At 33.9% G+C, this 15,443-nt stretch overlaps 1 protein-coding gene across 1 annotated transcript in view; it reads left to right on the forward strand.

Moving 5' to 3' along the window:
- Positions 1-3,371: 3,371 nt before the first annotated feature.
- Positions 3,372-15,443, forward strand: part of LOC114185234 (histone H3.3-like) — a gene marked incomplete at its 5' end in the record, with an annotated part of 64,988 nt that continues 52,916 nt past the window's right edge. Inside the window, 3 exons of the mRNA XM_028072850.1 lie at positions 3,372-3,410; positions 3,483-3,528; positions 3,625-3,764. Of these exons, the coding sequence (XP_027928651.1) occupies positions 3,372-3,410; positions 3,483-3,528; positions 3,625-3,764 (225 nt within the window). The remainder of the gene's footprint in view (positions 3,411-3,482; positions 3,529-3,624; positions 3,765-15,443) is intronic.

A 15,443-nucleotide genomic window follows, 5' to 3' on the forward strand; every position in this document is an offset into this window, starting at 1 on the left:
AATTCGTTTAAGTTCCCCACCCTTACCACAAGTAAGCGGCCTGGGTCGAACACCCTTTACTTGTGCTTAATTCGTTTAAGTTCCCCACCCTTACCACAAGTAAGCGGCCTGGGTCGAACACCCTTCACTTGTGCTTAATTCGTTTAAGTTCCCCACCCTTACCACAAGTAAGCGGCCTGGGTCGAACACCCTTTACTCGTGTTTAATTCGTTTAAGTTCCCCACCCTTACCACAAGTAAGCGGCCTGGGTCGAACACCCTTTACTTGTGCTTAATTCGTTTTAGTTCCCCACCCTTAACACAAGTAAGCGGCCTGGGTCGAACACCCTTTACTCGTGGTTAACATACAAACGCCAACAATGCTCCCCTACGCATACAACACAACATATCGCATATTCCTATCACATGCTATTATCAATAACCACAACATATATATCCACAAGATACATCACATTAAAAACAAATAAAAATATTGTACGAGTTATTACAGACTTAGGATTCATTGCGAAATAGAACAATCATAAAAACTACATCCTAAGCTGCTTTGTCATCCTCCACGGGCGCATCCACATCTTTCTCCGCCTCGGCCGCCTCATTCCCAACCTCTTCCCCACCCTCTTCATCCTCCCCTACCAGCTTTCCACCAACCACGTCTTTATCTACATCAAACCTTGAATCCAGGGCATCCACTTCCTTATAAAAGAAGGCCGCCTGCCGCAACCCCTTCTCAAAGCCATTTATATGCTCCTGAATAACACTGTTCTTCAAGTCATCCAATTCACCAACAGCCCCGTCATACTTGTCCTTTAAATCCTCATAGTCTTCCTCAAGCTCCCCTATACGCTTATTCAATTTCTCCTCAGAATCTAAACAACGAACCTTCCACGACACCAACCTCTTTCTCTCAGCCTCCCAACTTTCCTTCTCCTTCTCCAACGCCGCCTTCTCCTCCGCCAACTTGTCCATTTTATCCTGCAGCCCTCCCGCCTCCTTCACTTCCCTTCTATAAAGGGACCCCACACGTCTACTCAACACCAATGCCTTACTCCCAAACTCAACCATGGTTCTCACAATATGATCAACCTCCATATTGTCGATGGAGTTCACAACAGTATCTGACAAGTTAATTGAGATGTCCTTTCTCACGCATATCTCCGGCAACTCAATTAGTCCGGCTTCCGGCAACTTCTCGCCACTGGCCGACCCCGCCCCATCACCTGACCCGAGAATAGCTGCCCTCACTTTCTTCACATCCTTACCCTTCCCGGGTCGAGGCGGAAGCTCAGCCTTCCTCTTCGTGCCGCCATGAACGTGTACTTCCACCACAGATTCCTGCAGATTGGGAACACCAGTTTTCCCAGCCTCCTTGGCCTTGGCGGCCATCTCCTTCCTCAGCACTTGAAAGAGCGCCAAGTTCTTCTTGCCAGACTGTCCATATGTCCTGCAATAACATATCACAACTCGGATCAAAACAACTTAGCATCATTAACACAGTTTAAGTAATAAACAGATACCTTCAATATCTATAATCGGATGCACCGAATTATAAACCCTAACTAAGCCCTTAGTGGGCAACTTATCCACAAATCTTAACAACATCCCCACCACCTCCTTATCTCCAGACGACAACTCCTCCACTCCCATATCCTTGTAACGCGAAGGGTTATTGGTCCAACTAAAAGGGAACTTTGTACTCCCATCCGCATTCAGGAAATGCGGCTCACCTCCCTCCTTCACCACAACCTTGAAGTATCCGTCCTTGAAGTGCTTGAAAGATTGGGAGAATGCATCCAACCTGCTAATGCTAGGACGACTTATCAATGACAACCAGGTAGCCGGCCTCCGGGGTCTGGTATCATAGAAATACAAAAACGCATAAGGTGAAGGCTCCAAGTACAGCGACTCGCACAGAATGCGGAAGGCCTGTAAGTAAGCCCAACTGTTAGGGTGTAGTTGAGTAGGCGCCACATTCAAAGCCCGCAGCACACCCATAGTAAAGTCGTCGAAAGGTAGTCGTATATGAAGCTGAGAAAAATGACACATGTACATGTAAAAGAATTTCTCGGTAGCCCCCTCTTGACCGTGGCATACCCGGTCGATGGCGCTCACTCTTTCCAGTGAAACAATATCTCCACTGACCCCTCTAGATATGACGGGCGTACAGTTAAGCCAAGAATTCAGCAGACGAGACCACCTAAACAGGGATGACTGTTCACGAACATCGGACGCAACCCACGCATAACCGTCCTTAGCCGGCCAATTACTTTTCTCCAGCTCTTCAGGAGGATCTTCTCGGACCTCCCTCACTACTTCCATTGGCATCCCACTTGTGCCAACTCCAACACTTATACCTTCTCCACGAAGCCGGTCATCTCTACTCCTATCCGACTCAGTACTCTAACTACTACTAGATGCAGATAACGATGAGCTATCGCTACTAGACATACCTGTTTTCGTGTTTACGGAAAGATGTCGGCGGAATTTGGGAACTAGTCGGACAATATTATGCGCACAAGGTCTCTGATTTCAAAACTCGCAAATGAACCAAGTAAACCCTCAGCTGCTTTCAAGCCCATATTTATAGTCCACGATCCCAAACGACTAAAAACTCTTCCCGCCAAAATGAAACCCCAGACCAATCGACACCATTATGAAGGATATGACACATAAAAAACGACGGCGCCAAAGTTTTAACGATGTGACCACCTGACGCCTTTTCACCTACCTTCTGACACTTCCAAGCCTTAACACTGTTCACCACACTTAAAGGCTGGGGGACTGGTGTATCACACCTAGCCGGTTTTGCTAGTTAACCAACACATATCATCCTTGACCGACAACCCATATCGGACAAGGCTGGGGGACTGGTGTACCGTACCTAGCCAAACTCAACCAAGTAAACAAATATACACATCAAAACCGCCTAGCATCTAGTGCCCAGACACCACCAGCACAAGACATCTAGGCAAGTGGCCGGTCAAGGCCGACTACTTACCTAGAAAGTTAGCTAACATCGATGCTCCTCCTTCAATAGGTCCCCAGGGCCAGTTTTGGGGCCCAGGCCCACTCATGGCCCAAGTTAGGGCCCAGGTCAAAACCCAGCCCATGCAATGGTCAAACGTCATTAATGTTCTATAAATACACGTGGACCCCATCATTTAAAGGTACGCATTCATTAATTGCTGATTTGACTCTTTGAGAGCTTTGACTTACTTGAGCTTCGAAGATTCTTCTGCAGGTAACCCCTCTTGGATTCAAGCCGACATGTAAGGAGACCAACTAAGGAGATAGCGGACTACATGGTAAGGTGACACTCGTGCCTAACTTATCTTATTTGTCCCTCTGCAGGAACAAATTCAAAGGTAAAAAAATAAAGTCAGTCGCGCTTCCACATCCACGCCACAACAATCGGTAACTCCCTCTCTCCGTTTCGATTTGCGAAATCCCTAATTTGACATCTGTTTTCTCAAATTGTGATTGAAGCCTGTGACTAGAAGTAGTAGAAGGGCTCAAGAAGAGGAGCCGCAGGGTACTTCGTTTGAGTTGAGCTGTGGTTGTAATTATTCTGCTGATTCATTTTTGGTGTTCTGATGTTTCATCATCATTTGTTGAAAAATTAAAAAAGAAGAAGCAGCAGCAGCAGCGCCACAGACTCAGGGAAGGAAGAAAAAGCGCAGTAAGCCAGGAACAGCGGCGCTTCGCGAGATTCGTCATTTTCAGAAGAGTTGCAAGCTTCTTATCCCGGCTGCCCCCTTTATCAGATGTGTAAGTTTTTCCGCAACCATCTCGGATTTGCTCTTTAGTGGAGATTAGTCCATTTTTGTGTCGCTTGTACTAGGAAATTTAATAAATAGTGATAATATGGTGTTAGTTTTGGGTATGCTGCTTTGCTTAGCTTTGATGCTTAGATTTTCCTCTAAAAACATGAGGGGTGTGTTGGAAATTTTTTTTGATTGGTATATGATCGGTGTTATGTTGGATGGAACGGATATGCCAACATTGTTATTATTAGGGGTGTGTTTGGAAACTGTTTGGTTTGCGTTGAATGGAAGTTTTACACATTTTAATGCAACATAAAAACATCTAGAGATGCTGGATCGGTGTTACCTAGCTGCATTGGGTGGATTGTATGCAAAAAAACACTGATTACAATTAGGCAGTTGAGTTAGTATATGTTTGTTGGACAGTTAGCAGAATTAGTTCTCCCTATTTACCATTACTGTAAATATCTGAATCTGAAATTAATGTCCAACATCTGGTTTTCATAAGGACAAAAATTGGATACAGTTCTTTTGTTGACGTTTTTCAATTAGAATTAGATTTTCATTCCAGTAATTTGTGCAAGGTTTGCATCTAAATTTTGTGATTTTCATAATACTTCACTTGCAGCTTCTCCCACTCTGACTAACACTAAGTAAATTACTTGGGTGTAAAAGTGGGCATCATACTGTGGTTGCTAATTAACATTAAGTAAATCACTAGGGTATAGAAATGAGCATCATAGTTTGGTTGCCGTTTTGTTTTTTTTGGTGGGAATATTTTTGTAGCTTTTGCCTCTTGTTCACTGATGGAAGTTATTTTTCTAGTTTGGTTGCCACTTGTTTGCTTCTTGTGTTTGTTATTTTTCTACATTCATTGTTCATGTGTCACAAGTACCATTTCTTAAAGTCATTTGAGTCTGGTTTTACTTGCTTGGAAGGTGACTTAGTTTCGGCACAATGGGTTTTAGATTTTTGGAGCTACGTTACTCTGGAAACCATTTTACTAGAACCAACAAGTTTGCAGCCTTCTACCTGAATTCGACGTTTTATCACACTTCAAAAGATGCTCTCAGCCTACAATGGTATCAGAATGAGTTTCCCAAGGTGAAGGAATTGACCCATTTACTAGCAAATGTGGATGCAGTTAATGGTAGACTCATTGATGTAAAGAGCAATTCAACCTTTTTTGACGATGACATTGAGTGTGACATGTGTACCTTCAAGTCCCTTGTTCGTGGGTATGTTGGGTCGACATTTGTTCAGCACAAAATGAAACATGTGCTGGCCTCTTTTGTTTCAAATGTAAAATATGAATCTTTTACCCCTTTTGGTAAAGCAACTGAAAGAGAGCCTATGGTGGTTGATTCACTAACTAAAGTGAGCAACTTTCTTAATGTTTCTGCTCAACAAAGGAAGTTGGTTCGTCACAAAGTTTGCTCCCAGGTTACTCAGCATCGCATATGGACTGGTGCACTTAAAGATTGTTTGTCTTCTCGGGGCTTAAACAACAATGTTTTATTGGGCGGCCAAATTGTTCATAGCTGTTTGAACTTTCTGACTGAAATTGGTGTCTTTTCAGATTCCGGGTCTTCTTCATGGATGAAGCTTTCATCTTCTAAAGTTGATTTCACCAACTCACGAAAATGGGAAGATGTTCTTGTGATGTTCAATGATCTGATTGAATGCTGTAGAAAGGAAACGAGGTTAAAGTTGCATGTAGCTAAGGCTGAGATCATGAAGGAGGGGCTTTTGCACATAAAGGATGTTTCGGTTGAGAACAATGTTGGATATAAGGAAGCTCAGCATCAAGAAAGCCTTGTGAGGAAGAAGCTTTCCAAAATGTTGGGTCACTCCTCTCGTTGCTTATTCACTTTATTATTGTATTACCTCTATGGAAGGGTGGTAGATATTGAAGTAGACATGTGCGGTGGGGTCAATGGAAGTAATGGCAGGTTTTGCTTGTTTATGGGAAGAATCTTGACTTCAGATAGTGAGAAGATGGTTGGGCGTGGTGTGAAGCAGATGGACCGAGCACTTGGGATTTTCAAGTTTGTGTGGGAAATGGCTGAAATGAAAGGGCATTTGGACTTGCAGGGCCATATGTGGTGTGTTGGAGCTAACAGTAGAATTCTTAGGTATAGAGGTAACACGTACTTTGTGCATGGAATTTGCCTTTGAATAGAGATTATTGTATCACTGCATCATGTGATAGTACTTCATGGCACCTACATGTCCCCACTTAGCAGGTGCCTATGAAAACCACTTTTTATGTTTTAAGGTAATTCAATCAAAAGTCAAAGAAATTTTTTTACACAACCATCTCCCTTTAAAATGAACTCTATAGAGTAAGATAATTAGTTTAATTTTTTCTAGTAGTTACTATTGGATAAATTATTGGTATTGATTACGTAGCATTTTTGGCAAATATAATTATAGGGTTTGTTTTTTCCTAACTTTTGGCAACTAATCAGTCTACCACTTTCCAAGACTACAAGGATTAGTCTTTTCTTTGCTTTAAAAATGTTGTGGGATGCCTTGTGGTATATTAATAAATCAGGACACGATCTTATTTTCCAAGGTGCGAATTTTAATACCTTGGTCAAGATTGAATTGGCAATGGAGGCGTGAGTGCAATGAAAGATGGAGGACCCTTTGGTTTCTCGCTGGGCTCCTCAATTTTGGGTTAAAGGTTGTCACAAAAGATAAAGCGATTACTTATGTTGCATTGCAAGGTAATAATTTTATTTTGTTTCCTCATAATTTTGGGTATTAACTATTCTAACCTGTGGCAAAACTTTGGTCAGTGTTGATGTTTGTGAAACAACCCTATTTGGTCCACGATGCTAAGCTAGAAGTGAACTCTAATAGGAGAAGAGTAAGTCCTGACTGTAAAATTTCGTATCCAATTCTCATTTTTATAGGAGAAGCTCACCATATTGAAATCATATATTCTTCATTTCATGTATGTACTCCAAGATTACTAGTATGCTCAAAATGGGCAATACTTGTTCATTCACCTACGAGTCTAGAACAATTTGAGGTTAGGGAAAATGAGATATAACAATTCAGTGGCATTGTTGGTTTACTTGTAAGTAACAAGCACACATCTCATAAAGGTATTAATTATGCCAGCATTGGTGTTCTTTTGGTAACTATCAGTGATCTCTTCATTCAAACATAACTATGGTGCCTACTTTGACAATGTCCCTGTCGGTGTTTGTGGTCCAGTTGATATCAATAAAGAATAACAGAGGTCTGGTATTTGTTTGGTAGAGGTTGTAAGAATTGTCTCTTTTTAGCTGTTTAATATGTATTTAAGGTAGTATTTACCTTCAAGTTGAGTATTGTAGAAACAAAATTGTTTTACACTTCATGAATAAATGTTGTAACTTTTACATCTTTGACTTTTTTGTGTTTTTTTATTTTTATTTTGTGTTTTTTGTTTTTATTTAGATAATATTATTATTATTTTACTATTATTATTATTTTTCGTTGTTATTTTTATAAGTATTATTAAAATAATTTTTTTGTACGCCATACATAATGCTTAGTATACATATATTTGTTATTAGTATGGTTCGTGCACACATATATATATATATATATATATATATATATATATATATATATATATATATATATATATATATATATATATTTCATTTTAGGTTAAAATACTCTATTACTCCTCTTTTTGTACTACAATCTTAATTTGATTCTTGTATTTTTATTAGTCTCAATTAGGTTTACATTTTTGTAAATTAGTAATAATTATAGTCAAGTAGGTGTCACATGTCAGCTCCTCATTCTTTTGAATTTTTTGAATTTCTTTTTGAATTTTTTAAGACTTTTTTTTAAATTTTTAATTTAAAAAAAAAATTTATGCCACATGTCACTTTTGTAGTGTCACGTGTCAATCTAATATGGTGACACGTGTCAAATTATTGTATGAATCTCAATTTGGTCTTCATATTTGTTAATTTGATTTGATATCAGTTCCAATTTTTTTTTTAAATTTTTAGTTTCATGTGCTTCAAATTTAGATCAAATTTAATTTTTATATAAATGTTATGATGATACTTTTATTACAAGTGATATTTGTATTACATATGTTTAACAATATTTAATTTATTTAAATTTATATTTTACATTAAACTTTATTAAATTTTATTTAAAAGTATAAATATATAGATTTATAAATTTATATTCGAAATATTTGTATAACATTATATATTAACAATTTTTTTAGAGTTGGTTTAAAAATAACAATATTATAAATTCAAATATAAAATTTTAAAACAATTTTATAACAAATTAAAATAAATATTTGTAAAATTTTAATATTAAATATAATTAATATTATTAAAATATTTAATAAAATTAATAAAAATAATCATAACATTATATAAAAGTAAAGTTTGGTCTAAATTTGGAGTATTTGAAATTGAAAATTTTTAAAAAAAATTGGGACTGAAATCAAATCAAATTAACAAATTTGAGGACCAAATTGAGATTCATACACTAATTTGACACGTGTCACCATATTAAACACACATGACACACTACAAAAGTGACATGTGGCATAAATATTTAAAAAAAATTAAAAAATTAAAAAAAAATTTAAATTTAAAAAAATTAAAAAAAATTCAAATAATGAGGAGTTAACACGTGATACCTACTTAACGATGTTAGTTCTATACTAACGAAAATGACTTAATTGTTATTAATTTACAAAAATGTGGATCTAATTGAGACTAAGAAAAATACGAAGACTAAATTGAGATTTTGGCATAAAAACGAGGATCAACGGAGTATTTTAACCTTCATTTTATTATAACTAGTTTTTTGACCCGTGCAATGCACGAGATTATTTGTAATAATTATTATAAATTATTAAATTATGAAAAAAAGTTTAACAATTTATTATAAACAACTATATTGTAATATAACAAAGTTCAATAACCACAATGGATGAATTACACAACTATATTGTCATATAACAAAGTTCAATGACCATAATTCAAAATACAAAATACAAAATAGTGGTCATGAGTACAAATACATAACAACAGCAAATGTTTTTCAAAAAATAACATAATCAACATCAACCACCAAATAAAGTCTATTACAATTTGTAGTCTATAACTTTTCAATCTTGATATTCTTTTTCAACATCTTCACTGGAATCTTCTTGTTTTCTTGAACCATAGATCGACTTTGTCTTTTAAGTGCTAGGACAGGTGGTTGAGTAGCCAAATCAAGATTGTCCAGATGAGATGATTCTTTGCGGGTTAACTCATCAATCTCAACATCAATTACATCTTTATTTTTCAAGGATTCTTTGGGAGGAACATGGCTTGATACTATATTGTTTAAATGATCACTTAGAGTCTCAACATCATTTGATTCTTCTGTGAATTTGATCAGCAAATCCTAAAAAAAAAAATTAAACAAATTAGCATATACAAAGCTTTACAAAATAAGTTAAATTGTAATCTTCAACTACCTCTACAATGGAATCAGATGAGATTTGATTTGTTCGCTCATTTACTTTGCTTTCTTCTTCATTTGCAAAGTATAGATCCTAAAAATTGTATCCAATATAAATAATATTAAAATTAAAGAAAAATATAGGATAAGACGTCAAAAAAAAAAAAGATCTTACCAAAGACTTAATTTCAACATCAGAAAAGCTTTCAATTACTTTTTCATCCATGCAAACTTTTTTAACTCTGAATGATTGTTCAAATTTGCTATAATCATTTTTGCACTCAACTTTGAATAGATAGGTCTTATCAATTAGGACTTCAAACTCTTTAGGCAAGTTTCCAACAGCAGTGTTCTATTAAAAAAGGATTAGTATAAATGATGTAAATTAATGAAAAAGAATTACTTTACATAACAATAATGATTAAAATAAGTGGAAACGAAGTACCCAATATAAAATAGGAAATAATTGATTGTGAATTCATTTGAAAATCAAACAAAACATCAAGTTAAATGTCAACAATATAAGCAGGAATGATTAGATTAAAAACTTAACCTTGTCTTGTAAGTCAAGAATGTCAGAGCATGATTTCTTCAACATTGCACTTGATTCACGATCAAATACAACAAAAGTGGTAGAATCCGTAGCATCAATTACATGAAGTTTCAGTTTATACCTAAAAAAACAATAAAGACATTATGAACATTATTACAACTCTTGCAACGATATTCCAACTTTCCTTCTCAGGGTTGAGTTCTTGTAAGGAGTGAGTGTGTTTTTGGATAACAGACATGGTTTAAGGAATGAGGGAAATGAGGGAAATTAGAGTATAGTAAGGAATGAAGAAAAGTCTGCAGACATGTATTTGAACAAAACAAAAACACATAATAAAAAAATATTGGAAGATCATAAATAAAAAACAACACCATACACATGCTCTGGTTTTCATTTCACAAATTTAGAAACAATCGGGAAAAGCAAAAGCAGATTTTGACATGAGTAAAGATATTTACTAAAACAATACGCAGACTGTGGTTTAGGTTGACCAAATGGAGTAAAAATAGGAAAAAGTGATTGACAAAAATACAAAGATCACAGAAAAAAACAAAAGCTGTTTTTCACATGGCTCAATGTTGTGCAATAAAAGGAAATATGGCAGAGAGCAGTACAAAAAGACAACATAAAGTCACTTTAAATGTTGGAAAAGGTTGACAAAACAACGAAAATAGGAAATAAAGATCTGATTTCAAATAAATATGTAATTTGAACATTTGTAAATTTAAAACACAAAGAAGAAAAAAGGAAAGAAGTAAAGTAATGCAAAAGGTAAGATAAATGTTGTAACATAGATGAAAAAGGAAAGAACTGACTTGATGTATGCATATCAAAAGACATAAGAATTAAGTAAACCTGAAATGTTGGGGTTTCTTGAAAGTTGAGGTACAATCAGATCAAATTTCAACAAACATTAAGAATAAAAGGTCAAATTACATCCTGCTAATATTAAGAAGCAACTATCTCATGTAATAGAAAATAATAAAATATGCAATAGGTCACAAAAAATTATTTTTCAAACGGTAGTATGGAATATCTTTGAATCAACAATAAAACAAAAAAAAAAATCAATACAACAAATGTTGGGGTTTGAATTAAGTAAACATGAAATGTTGGGATTTCTTGAAAGTTGAGGTACAATCAGATTAAATTTCAGCAAACATTAAGAATAAAAGGTCAAATTACATCCTGGTAATATTAAGAAGCAACTTTCTCAGTTAATAGAAACCAATAAAACATGCAATAGGCCACAAAAAAATAATTTTAAAACTGTAGTATGGAAGATCTTTGAATCAACGATACAAAAAAAAATCAATACAACAAATTCATAACTAATCAACAACAAATTTGCTATGACTTAAGATGGCAACAATTTCTACATTTAAACAAAATTATACTTGAAATCTTGGCGTCTCTTGAAAGTTAAGGTGAATGGAAAGTAAGAGAAAATATAAAAATAACATCAGAATGAAATAAACCTCAAATGTTGGGGTTTGAATTAAGTAAACCTGAAATGTTGAGCTTTCTTGAAAGTTGAGGTACAATCAGATCAAATTTCAGCAAACATTAACAATAAAAGGTCAAATTACATCCTACTAATATTAAGAAGCAACTTTCTCAGGTAATAGAAACCAATAAAACATGCAATAGGCCACAAAAAAAGATTTTGAAACGGTAGTATGGAAGATCTTTGAATCAACAATACAACAACAAAAATAATGAATACAACAAATTCATAAATAATCAACAACAAATTTGCTTATGACATAGGATGGCAAGAGTTTCTGCATTTAAACAAAATTATACCTGAAATCTTGGCGTGTCTTGAAAGTTAAAGTGAATGGAAAGTAAGAGAAAATATAAAAATAACATCAGAATGAAATAAACCTCAAGTGTTGGGGTTTCTTGAAAGTTGAGGGACAATAAGATCAAGCTCAAACTTCTTCATCAGACATCAGAAAATTAATAACAATGGAAGACATGTTTAATAAAAAATATATGAAGTAAACAATACAACATATTAAAGGCATTCCATTATAAATTTAATTATAATGGAGAAAAGAAATTTGATCAGAAACTGGAATCCGTAGTGCTCGTTAGGATGAAGTTATCTTCTTAGAGTTAATGAAGGAATAACCCCAAAAACAATCTACATAAAAAAAACACAAAAACATGAGTTAGATTTCTAAAAAATAAAATGTAAACGAAGTTGGAATCAATAAAATTAAGAAAAAATTAATTACAGTTTCAAAATGAGAAGTGAAGAGATGAAAATAGAAAGTAAGATTAGAAGAACATATCAGATTGAAATGGTAGGGTTTGAGGCGGCAAAGAAGTGGAGAGGGTTTGATTCAGCAGAGACCTTGAAAGGGTTTGAGGCGGTACAGAACCACAAAAACAATATACACAAAAACATGAGTTAGATTTATAAAAAACAAATGTAAGCGAAGTTGGAATCAATAAAATCAATAAAATTAACAACAAATTAATTAGGGTTTCAAAATGAGAAGTGAAGAGATGAAAATAGAATGTATGATTAGAAGAACATATCAGATTGAAATGGTAGGGTTTGAGTCTATGTCCACAAATAAGTGGATAGGGTTTGATTCAGCCGAGACGTCGAGAGGGTTTCAGGCGGTACAGAACCACAAAAACAATCTACAAACAAAAACATGAGTAAGAAATGAAAAATTAGGGTTTCAAAATGAAAAGTGAAGAGATCAAATTTATTACCCAAGAGCGATGGAAAGCGTTTGAGGCGACGTCAGAGAGATGGGGGCATAGAAGCACAAAAACAATCTACACAAACAAAACAAACCAAAAAATGAGTTAGAAGCCAAAAAAAATTGATGTTAACGAAGTTGGAATCACTGAGACTAAGAAAAAAAAAAGGGTTTGAGGAGAGCGTTTCAGGCGGCGTCAGAGAGGTGCCTAGGGTTTGAGGAGGCAGAAAAGGGGAGAGTGCGATTCGAATGGAGAGGGTTTCATGCGGCACAAAAGTGGAGAGGGTTTGAGTCGAGAGAATCGTGGAGATGATTTGACGCGGCAAAAATGTCGAATGAAGTTGAGAAGGAAGAGAGGTGGATCGCATTTGTGGAGGAAGACCGAGAGAGACTGTCTAAGGTGGCGGTAGAGAGGTGGCTAGGGTTTGAGGAGGTAGAGAAGTGGAGAATGCGTAAAACATGGTAGGGTTCAAGAGAGGGAGAGTGAAGAGAGGTGGAGAGCGTTATTTCATGTTAAGAATTTGGAGGAAGAGCGAAACAGAGCAACTAAGGTGGAGGCAGAGGCAGAGAGGTGGCTAGGGTTTGAGGAAGCAGAGAAGTGAAGAGTGCGTAAGACGGCCTGAAAGGGAAAGTGAAGAGAGAGGGGAAGTGAAGAGAGAGGAAAAATGTGAGTGTGGTGAAAAGTGAGAAAGATGGCCTGAGACTTCATAAGAAGATGACACGTGTCCAAATTACCTTAAGAGGTAAAAAAATTTTGAATTCTGAAATTGTAGAAATTATGAGAAAATTACAAGTGTAGTGTAATTTTTTTCTTTTTGTGATTCTTTAAATTGTATTATAACTAGATATATAGTGCAAAAAGTTACATTATTGATTTTGATCGTTGAACAATATTGTTTTATTACACATAACTAATAATATATTACTATTAATAAATATTTATTATTATTTCTATTATTCTACTATTATTATTCTATTATTATTATTATTATTATTACTATTATTATTATTATCTATTATTATTATTTTTTTATTATATTATTATTGTTGTTATAATAATAATAATAATATTATTATTATTATTATTATTATTATTATTATTATTATACCTAAGGATGTATAGTTAATTATTATGTACAACATTAAGTAATATAGATCATACGTGATTATAAACTATTTATATTATTTACTTATGATCAAACAGGAGTTATTATACCTTGTAATGAATTCGAATATTATTTGTGTTACATACAATACAAATTTCATAAAAGAAATATTATTATTGTAAAATATATTGTTAATAAGAAATATAACGATACATCTTTGTAACACTATGACACCAGTACAACAGAAAAATTAATTAATTTAGTGAAAAAAGAAATATATTAATTGTTTGTATCTGTGTTTCTATTCTTAGATAATATAGTACAATTATTAGTATTAATATGATACAATTATTAATATTAATATGATCGGTATTAACGAATATTTGGTGTTATTGTAATTATTAGTATCATTCTATTATTATTATTATTATTATTATTATTATTATTATTATTATTATTATTATTGTGTACGAAATCCATAATCCACCATATATCTAAACTATTATATTGTTATTATTTTTATTATTATTAATAGTATTATTATTATTTGAATGTTAATATTATTTGTATTAACAAATGTGTAGTATTATTATTTATATTCTTCTACTTATTATTCTACTATTGTTATTGTTATTATTTTACATTATCATTATCCTAAATAGTAATAATATTATTATTGTTTTGTACGAGATCCATACGATATAATATATCTACATCTTATTTTTATTAGTTAAAGCTATACATAATTATGAAATCAATTGTATTATAACTTGCCTTCTATTTATATATGTTGAATACATATTTACAAATGATTTGTATTATTTAATTTGTTATATTATGTACAATTACATATTATAACGAATTTAAATCTTATTTATCTTATACCGATGCAAATATTTTAAAAAAAAATCTTAAAACTAAATATTATTATTTTAAATATTTTGTCAGGGTAAAACATTTAAAACCCAACACCATAACTATACATTCTTTTGTACTATTAAAATACTAAATTCGCTTTTATAGTCATTTAACAAATTAAAAAAATAAAAACATCACAACCCATGTGCACACAGTCTAAGACTAGTTTATAAACAAACATAAGTTCTACATATATTATTTAGTTTTAAAGAAATATCATTTGATTAAATAAAAATCATAGGTTTTTGTCTGCTACATAATCCCCTTGAATTGAATAGAGGAAATAGTGTTGCTATTTTCCTTCCATTGTGGTTCTTTACTTCATCGTTCTCATGAACCTTAAGCAATGGGTTCTTCACTCGGTCACTATTGAAGCTGAATTGCGTGTGGTTTGCTTGGTACCATTCATCTCTTTTCTTTCATTTATTGTGCTTAGGGTTTTACCGAATTACCAAATTCTCTTTTAGTATTGCAATTTAAAAAAGAGTGATTGAATTTCAATTTAACGATACAAAAAACTTGCAATTTCACAAGCACCACGCAAACTCTCTTCCTTCTCTCATTTTGCATTTGCATTCGATGCCTTATTGCTGCATTTTCTTTACCTTCTCTCTTCAGTCCATATTGGCATTGTGTATAGCTTTGCTTCTAGCCACAGCTCCAAAGCTAGGTCACCCTCCTGACACTCTTGCTTTTGTTTGTTCCCTTTTACTCCTGTGTTGTGTGGAAGTCAAATCGTTCATCTGTGTCACAGAGAACATCTTGCAAAATGGATCAAGATTTTATTTTTTTTAATCATTACCTCATTGGGTATTTTTTGTTTTGATTCTTACATGTTGGGTGCTAAGTTTTGAGTGTGAAGGCTAACGTCTGATTGAGATTAGTGGAATTTT

Source organism: Vigna unguiculata, chromosome 1 (genome assembly GCF_004118075.2).
Source record: "Vigna unguiculata cultivar IT97K-499-35 chromosome 1, ASM411807v1, whole genome shotgun sequence".
Lineage (NCBI taxonomy): Eukaryota > Viridiplantae > Streptophyta > Magnoliopsida > Fabales > Fabaceae > Vigna > Vigna unguiculata.